Genomic DNA, 9,765 nt, shown 5'->3' on the forward strand with positions numbered 1-9,765 from the left:
CAGCAACACTTAGGAGAGAGTAGGATGCACTGACAGGAAGTATACAAGTTGGAGTGGTAAGGGAGTGCAAGAGTTAAGAGGTTACCTATTTTTTTTTAATCCAAAAGATGCTGATAATCCCCTCCTTTTCTCTTTAAGCTCTTTCCTGGCTGTCTATGTTTCTCAACATCTATCCCTTCATTTCTCTTTGGTCTTTTTAGTGTTCTATAGACTGAGAAAGACTGCTGTGTGTTTTACAGCAGTAATGAAACAAGCAGCTTAGTCACCCAAGCAAATGTAGCTTCTCTGCCCACCCTTTGTGGATTAGTGTCTGCAGGGAAGGGGTATGGAGAGTTACCTCCATTCCCTAGTGTTCAGGCTCTCAGACTAGAACTAAGAGCCTGGCTTTCATGTTCATTTCTACTGACTCACAGTTCCTTATTGTCAACTTTCTGTTACTACTTTGAAACCAAGAAAGATTTTTTAAATCATGTAAAATTCTTAACTATTGATAGTTACCTTGGAAGAGCTAAGAACAAACACATAGGTTGCTTGTTTTGTTTTTGGGGCATGGGGCATATTTTCCTAACTATAACAAAATCTTGACATCTCTTTTAAGATAAGGAGGACTCGATTTGGTAGAGGTGAGGTTTTACTGTGAGATGCCAGAAAACTCTCCTTGTTTATATGAATTTATGTGGCAACTCTACTGTTTGTAGATTGAGTAGATACTATATTCAGCTAGATGCCAGCAAAATCTGAGGTGTATTTTGTGCTGAAACTGATTATGTGCTGCTTTCTTTTTTTGCCCGTTAACTAACTATTACAAAATATCATAGGATTTTGAATTTTTGTTTTGTTTTGTTCTAAGTTTCTGTCGTTGTCTTTCCTATCAATTGCTGTTTCCAATGTGATCCTTATTCTTTAGAATCTTATCGGAAAGGGTATAAGTGACATGACACATATGTAGTCATTTGGTTAAAAATAAATGTTATTCATACAGAATTCAATTGTGAGCAATTTGGTAAAAATTGCAATTTGTGAGGGATTTTCAGCCCTCAGTTTCCAGAATTAAAATTTTAGAACCTAGCTATAAAATTTCCCAGGTTCTTCAATTGGAAAAATTATGAAAAGATAATTGGCAGGGACTGATTCCATACAGCCTCCAAGCAACTGCACTGAAAAGGATTTTTACAAAACAGCAGATCCTTTCTTCCCTACAAGAAAGGATCAGTGTTCTTTTTACTTTAAGATTTTCCAATAGGATGAGTAACTGTATTTCCTTCTGCACTAGAATAGTACTTATCTATTTTCCCCCCGGTGTGTAAACAAGGTGGGATTTGAAAAGAGTTTACAGACAGATTTAAATCAGATTTTCAAATCCATACGACTCATTGGGCACCCATGTTGTTTACTTTGACCCTGGACTGGGGGACTTAAGTCTTTTTAATGTTGTACCCACATTTGCGTTTTAGTTGTCTCAGTGCACAAAATGAATACCTTTATTACATATGTGGTAAGTCCATATCACACTAAGTGTTTCATCTTGTGATTGTTTCCCATTTCTGTTCATCTGTTTTCCTATTATCACAAACTCCAGGGTTGACTGTAGACCTGTACTTTTCTATGGGATTCCATGGATGTTTTTTCATTATCTCCTAGGATAATAGCCTTTCAAGCTAACGTGGTACCTCCCCCCCTAAATTTTTAGTGTAGCCCATACATCCCAAGTACTAATAGCTTTAAGGATGTTTCAAAAATCTGGAGAAAGAGAGCCATGTTAATATTTATTAGATTTTTCAAAGATAACTGTCGTTTTCATAGTCCAAATACAAAATGATTATAGGAGTTTCAAATGAATTTCTTTCAGTGTTACTGTTTCATTCTTCTTCCCAGTAGTTTTTAACAAATCGTGCTAATCAGTAGTTTCAAAAGTAACAATTTTACATTAGCATCTTTCCCCTCCTCTACTGCTGTGTAAGCATTCAGTCTTATGCCTCAACCAAGATGACATTTTCTTCATCCCACAAATGACATTAGAAATAGGAAGCACTTTTTAAAAATATATTATTCTGTCTCAGAATAAATATATATAAACTCATGTACACAGTTACAATAATAGCACAAAAATTGAATATAGTAGTAAGTGTAGGAAAGTGTGGCCTTCAAGTATAGGAGGGTAGCTTTTAGATTTCAAAATTATTTAATCAGTCTGTTGCCCAGGTTTGGAAGAACAGTAAAACTTTAGATTCCAATTCATTAGCAACTCTACGCCCTTCTTAGAGTCAGAATAGTGACTTTGGTCTCAGTGTCTTAATTAGAAAGCACATAACAATAAAAACAATGATAACAATAGTATAGTGAGGTAATAGCCAACATGAACTTAGTACATAGAATGTTCCAATAATAGTTTTAGGCAATTTAGTCTCATATTCTTCAAAAAAAAAATCTTTTAAGTAGGAGCTGTAATTATCCCCATTTTATGGACAAGAAAACAAGCACAGAAGTGGTGACCAAAGGAACAAACGTTTTGTATATAAGGCCAATATATAATGTAAAGTAGGATGTCTTGTTAACAAACTGCTTTTTCTTTTATTTTTTTCCTCCAAAAAAGTGACTAAAGCATAGCCAGTGGGAAATTATCTTCTACTATTAGTTGCTAAAAGCTAAGTTTCGAACCTTTTTCCCCAATTAAAAGGAAACGGTGCTTGGTTTTCATTGCTGCTGTTCATGTCATCCACAGAGCCCTTGTCAGTTACTGTGAAGTGTGTACAGAAAGCTTGATTTTGAAATTATTGATCATTTCTTAAACATATTGCTTTTTTCCCAAAATGTGGCCATGAGCGATGATTTGTCTCTCAACAGCACATCGCCATTTTATCAAAACTTGATCCATAATAGTAGTAAATCAAGACTATTGTTTTGACGAATTTATTACTAAAATATTATATTTCTCAAAAAAATATTTTGTCTTTCCGTTATTATTTTATCCTCTGAGAAATATAAATTCCATTCAATAAGTGGACCATCTTATTTTCATTACTGGAACATATAAAATGAAACATGAAGCAGAAATCATCAATTGACAGTCTGTTACTTTGATCAGAAATTTAAATTTAATCTTCCTAGAGTACTAGTATTAACCAGGACAGTGTTGGCTTTCAAGATTTCAAAAAAAAAAAAAATGAGTATATACTCTAGGTATTAACACAATATGTGGAATCAGAATATATGGGATTTTTCTGAGGTTGGGGTTGGAGGAAATCAGGTGAAGAAGGAGAGGACGATGTCGATGGTTTGAAGTAAGGAGCAAATAGACTTTTATCTGTAGAGGTACAATTGGCATTTTTTCTCCATTATCACATAGGACAGAAGACAGACTCAACTTGAGTTTCTACCAATCACACCTTGAAAAAAAATTTCATCTAAGTAAATCATACACTCTGCATATCTAGATATTTATAAACATGACACTAACTCCAGCAATCCAACAAGAATGCATTCACATTGCTGTCTTTCAGGGCAGTTTACTAACATTTGTTGTGACATGTTTAGAACCAGTTGAAAATCTAGGTGTTGCATCATTGCTAAGGCTTGGTGAAATGTTTATGGACATGTTTTATTATTTGCTAATCTGTGCTGTGAACCATCAGTCTGTTTGCAGTGGGGAGGAAGTGGGTAAAGGGGTGGAGGGGGGAAGAGGGGCGGGTCATTTTGTTTGGTGTGCTGGTGGAGGGAGGAAGGAAGTTTGAACTAAGATGCATCTAAAGGGTTCCATTTTGACCCTTGCACAAAAATCAACCGCAGTAAATAAATGCTACTCGTAATCTGGTTTTCAGTGATCATACTCTTTTTTCCCCCTTGTCTTATATTTTTTTCTCAGGGGAAATCTCTCACGTCAAAGAGGTTAACAAGCCTTGTCCAGTCTTACTAAAAGGATCATCTGTAACATGGAAGCAGACTGGAGTCATTGCATATACTTTGTAGCTCTTTGTTGTTACCTGGAGCAGAGGACATTAGACCAAGATGTTGCATGAGCAAAGGACCCTAATTGTTCTCTCTTTGTGTACATTAAGGCATTGCTATTCCAAGGGACTCTACCATCACAATGCCTCCATTTCAAAATGTTGTCTGCTTACTTTCTCCTTGTACTAAGCTAGATCTGTGTCTTTTCCTTTTTAACAAGTTCAAGTGGAGTAAACCTTTTTTTTCTCTCTCTCTCTCTTAAAGCTTCTGCTAGACACACAGTTCACTGAAAATTCACTCACTCAAAAACTGGAAGAATTGTAAAAGAAAAAAACATATATCAATAAGTATACATATGGCTTCACATTTATTAAACAATAAATTAGCACAGAAAGTTTCATTTCACCAGTGTGTTCACAGTCAGAAACAAGCTCTGTCTTTGTTCTCTATACTTTCTCGGTTAATGTTTCTTGCATTTATTTTTATACCATATTTAAATAAGAAACACCTTTTACTCCAAATGTATTAAAGTTGATCCCTTCTCTGTAAATTTGTGTATGTTTATATTGTTGTTTTATCTTTCATTAAAAGATGCAGAATCTCATTGTTTTGTAATTTTGTCTTCCACACACTGATAAAGAAAATGCTGAGAAACGTCCACAAATGCAGACTTGCAGTTTAAGCTATCATCCTGCAAACGTTTAGGGCTTTAAGGCAAGCTTGGATGGTACAGGAGTCAGGAGCTGGCTGAAAGTGCTTCTCCTGGGGGCTAAGCCAGGACCAGGTAGATGCTTTTTCTCTTAGGCAGGAGCACACAAACCTGCTTTCCACATTTCCCATTTCCAGGCCTTTCTGCCTCCCTATGAATATTCATCTCTGTGTTTTGCTAATGGATAGTGCTATGGGAATTAGGTTTGAGTGTGACCTCCCAACCCGGAAACTGGTATTTTTCTTAAAGTATAATTCTAGGGGCGCCTGGGTGGCTTAGTCGATTAAGCGTCCGACTTTCGCTTAGGTCATGATCTCGCGGTTCGTGGGTTCGAGCCCCGAGTCGGGCTCTGTGCTGACTGCCAGCTCAGAGCCTGGAGCCTGTGTCAGTCTGTGACTCACTCTCTCTCTGACCCTCCCCTGCTCACGTTGTCTCTCTCTCTCTCTCCTAGAAATAAATAAAACATTAAAAAATTTTTAAAAAAAAGTATAATTCTAAAAATGCCTTAAATCAGTGGCTTTTAACTCTTTGGTGGTTACAAATTCTTCTGAGAACACAATAATTACTAATCTTTAGTGTGTGTTTAGTAAGTACTGGCCATGGTATTAAGGGCTTTACATACCCATAAAATTATCACATTTAATACTCACAGCAACCTATTTCTGCAATTTTGAGAATTTAAAGCAGAGAGAGGTTAAGTAACCTGTTCCAAGTCACACAGCTATGCAGTGAGTTGCTATATAAATTCAGGCAGTCCAACTCCAGAACCCACTATACTACACGGATTCACCATACCACCCAACTTTTTTTGGTAAAATTTATGAAAACCCACATATACTCTCACATAGGAAACATTTGCACTGAATTTTAGAGCATTCACAACACCTTCTGAAATTCATCCAAGGACCCCAAATAAGAAACCTGATTCCCTTTAAGAATTGGGTCAGGGATTGGGGCACCTGGGTGGCTCAGTTGCTTGAGCATCTGACTTTAGCTCAGGTCATGAACTCACAGTTCATGAGTTTGAGCCCCTCGTCAGACTCTGCTGACAGCTCGGAGCTTGGAGGCTGCTTTGGATTCTGTGTCTTTCTCTCTCTCTCTCTAATCCTCCCTTGCTCACTCTCTGTCTCTCTCTATATATATCTCAAAAATAAATAAGGGTGCCCTGGTGGCTCAGACAGTTAAGCATCTGACTTCATGATCTCACGGTTCGTGGTTTCAAGCCCAGCATCGGACTCTGTGCTGACAGCTAGCTCAGAGCCTGGAGCCTGCTTCGGATTCTGTGTGTCTCTCTCTCTCTTGCTCGCTGACCCTCCCCTGCTCATGCTGCTTCTCTCTCCCTCTCTCTCAGAAATAAAACATTTTTAAATATTTTAATAAATAAATAAATAATAAACATTAAAAATTTTTTGAAAAAGAATTGGATCAGAGACACAAAAGGTCACACAGTGGGGAAAATGGCCCTAACTTGTTTACCTTTGCATCCTTGTAAGCATTGCAGACTCTGGATATTTAAAAAAGAGAAACATAGTGTTGTAAGTAATGTAATTAATTACCATAGGTAAATTTAAATTCTGAAAAAATTACCAACATCAGTGAGAAATCTGTAGTAAGTCTGTGAGCTATTGTATAGAACGGTAATAAAATGGAAGCCACTTGATAGGAGAAATTTACTTATGAACAATGATCAGAACACCTTAACTACTTTAAGGTTTTTTAAAAAGATTTAATTATATGCCCTATGACTTTTTAAAAGAAATACATAAAGTGCATATAAATATAAATATATAGATGTTCTCTCTTAAAAATGTTTCATTCAGGATGGCTTTGGGCAGATGGTACTGAAGCTACATTGAAATGCTACGTCATAGAAACATTATTTGAAAGAAAGCAATACCTGTTAGAAGAATATGTTGAATAGACAATGACCCTTGCAGAAATAGGATAGGTTATTTTGGAGGCTATCTCACAAATTGTCATTCCTTGGATGCTCATCCTTTCTGAAAATTTTAAGTCACAAATTTACACAGAAATGGAAGAAGAATGAAAGAAACATTCAGGCAGGTACCATCAAGTCAGGAGATCCTAGTATGCCTGTGAGTCAGTTTCTGAGTTTAAGTACAGAAAATCTTTAAATAGACTAATGACTCCATTTAATATAGTGTAGACAAGGCTTGGGCTACAAAACAGTGTATTTCAGGAGAAGCATGTAGGAAAATGTCAGAGTTCTTGGAGTTCACTCAAGCACATGGCAGCTGCCTCACACTGACTCTTAGACAATTTGATCTATCAGGCATGGAAGAAAAACTCTTAAGTTTCTAATAAATACAATGGTTTTTAGGAAGTCTTTTCCTCCTTTAAAGCAATTTAAAGACTTATTCACCAAAGCAGTGGCCCAGAGTTTCCACACTCAATTGCAAATCTATTTAATTCATCCTCTAAACTGCATTGACCTGATTCTTCCCTTTGCAATGTCTACAGCAATGTTTTCTGTGGATCTTCCATAGGTTTTCTGCTTTAGTAAAAGTAAGAGAAATACGGTCAACAACTCTACCCCCATCAGGCACTAGTAAAATAAATGGAGGCAAAAACGCCCTCTCTTCATTATGACAAGTATGTGAGTGCATGTTGCTACTCAGGACTTTCATGCATCTGCCATTCTCCTTCTTGAGTGCTCATTTCTCTTTATAGATGTATGATGGTTTAAGAGTAATTTTGGTCTGTGAGGAAACCAAGTCTTGGCTACTAACACAAATTTAGTCCAGGTAAATGCACTGATTGTCTCCACACATATAATTATACACTTATTTACACTTAATTATACACTTGAAAGAGTGCGTTGAACTAGCCAATGACTTTACCATTGTCCATGACAATCCCTTTGCATATTCCAATCATCTCTAAAACATCAACAGGAGGTAAGCCATTTTAAGGAAATAGAGATAGTGAAGATCTTGATAAACATAAAAAATGGAGAGAGAACTAAAGTCGCATATCACATGCAAGTATCCCTTATACTTTGTTGTGTAAACCCATGTTTTTGTATCTTTTTATTCAGAATTCTATACTCCAAATTAGTCTTCAAAAAGATACTAAATGATGTATCAAACATAAGACATCATTATTCAAAAATCAGTTTAAGACAGAAACTGTTACATATGCCCTTGAATGCCTAGGGAAGTTTCCCTGGAGCTGAAATGTAATACATTTGCAACTTCAGCTTTACAAAGGTCATTAGTTACTGGGAAGATATGAGTACCCCTTGATTAATAAACTAATTAATAAATCTTGATGTCTCTATTTAGTTTTGACACCTTAGTCATTTCGACTTGATTGGAAATCAAATGAATTGGTGCTTGTTATCTTTTTAAAGGTTAGTAACATCAAATTCCAGTATTGGTTGAAAACATAAAGACAACATATCTAAATCATCAAGTGCAGAATTAGGTACATAATTGGAAGTCAAAAATAATATGTACTTTACTCTCTTCCCTTTCTTTTCCTCCAGAAGGTCATTTTTTCTAAAAAGATAAAATACATGTTCAAACACCACTCCTATCTCAAGTAAAATCACATGGGTTGAAGTGCAGAGGGCCAAAGCCAAGCAGTAAATCAGAATACCAGAGACCAGAGGAAAGACATGGAGAACAGTCAGGTGTGATGGTGTCTTGGTTACCAACCATATGGAGTCAGTAAAGCATCAGGACCAAAAGAGTGACCCAAAAAAATGAAACTTGGCTAAGTCAAGGAGACAGTATCCTGAACAAATAAAACTGGAAACTGCATCTCTGGAAAATGGGAACAGGGCTTGTTAGAAAGCGGTTGTGTCCTCAACTGTGTGTGGGAAAACTCTTCTAGGAATCTAGCCAGTGTGAGCTGGAGGTGCAGGGGAGAGCAGATAGTAGTAATAAGATACCAGGGGTAAAACCATCCATCTTTCTGAGTGAAGGATGACTTTTGGCCCCAAAGTACAATAGAGGAACTTCTCCTTCCCCATACTCTAGATTTCCAGAGGTCTCCTGGACCAAACAGAGAGGTGGATATTAAGTATCGGCAGAGCTGAGTGATATGTCATGAATAAAGACCCTGAAGTCTCTTGATTCCATGGCAGTGGTGTTTGCCAGGCTGGGTGATAGTCCCAGTCAAATAAGAACTGGTCACTTGGTGGGTGAGACTAAATGCACAGGCTGTGGAAAGAGACAGAATGTGGATCTGGAAGAATTGCTCATAGGCCACAGGATTTGAATTGACTCAGTGGGGTGAGTCAGTTCCACATACCAGTTCTTATTCTGGTTGTTTGCCCTGGCACTTTGGGGGCTGCAGATATATAATGGAACCAGCTCTACGATGGTACATACTGCAATATGCAGTGCTCCTTCTCCCTACCCTTTCCCTGATTTATTCTTGCCTTTGGCCTTCCCAAACTTCTTTGAGTGTTCAGACACAAAGGCCCCTTTTTCTACTTCTTTTTCATAGTAAGCCTTGACAGACCTAGCACAAAGTTGACTGGAAAGGCTTTCAGCTTCCTCTAGACTAAGACCTAATATTTAAGAAGGTAGATTGAATACATTCTAAAACCTCCACTCCAAATGGAAATCATTTTTAAATTTTCAAGATTAAAAAACACATAGCAATTTGTGAAAGTGAAAAGGAGAACAGTTTCTAACAAGAAAATAACCAAAGTGAATATTTGGTGTTGTCAGAGACTAAGAGCACTCGGCACTGGAGAGCTAGGCATGGATCCAAGCAGAAAGTACAGGGGCAGAGGCCAGAAACTCTCATACATTCATGACGACAGATTCAGCTAACACTACCTTCAGGGAGCTTCAAGTGTGGAATGCAACACTCTGCCATGAGCAGAGACTGGGATAGCGTTGCACACTCCCCAAGGTTACTAGAGAACTAAGCCATTTCCAGTGACCGTAATGTCCAGTGTCATCCTGCATACCTAAAGAGTATGTGGTGTCATGTCAGCAGCATGTGCGGGGCAGGAAATATAGCATACATAGGGACATTCCCTGAGCATAAAATGCACCCTGACCTGGAGCTATGAAACAGACTGTGATTTTCCATGAAAGAAAATATGGGGGAAATGTGAAATGTGAGCTTAC

The 9,765-nt window shown here is 37.4% G+C and overlaps 1 protein-coding gene across 2 annotated transcripts in view; it reads left to right on the forward strand.

The window, feature by feature from the left end:
- Nucleotides 1-4,530, forward strand: part of RGS7 (regulator of G protein signaling 7) — a 269,469-nt gene extending 264,939 nt beyond the window's left edge. Inside the window, exon 15 of one of the 2 annotated variants that reach the window (XM_039217413.1) lies at nt 3,863-4,530. In XM_039217413.1, the coding sequence (XP_039073344.1) occupies nt 3,863-3,913 (51 nt within the window). In that variant the 3' untranslated portion in view covers nt 3,914-4,530. The remainder of the gene's footprint in view (nt 1-3,862) is intronic. The other variant, XM_039217412.1, reaches the window with a different exon arrangement.
- Nucleotides 4,531-9,765: the final 5,235 nt, after the last annotated feature.

This window comes from Hyaena hyaena, unplaced genomic scaffold, assembly GCF_003009895.1.
Source record: "Hyaena hyaena isolate Hyena2069 unplaced genomic scaffold, ASM300989v1 scaffold_686, whole genome shotgun sequence".
NCBI classification, from domain to species: Eukaryota; Metazoa; Chordata; class Mammalia; order Carnivora; family Hyaenidae; genus Hyaena; species Hyaena hyaena.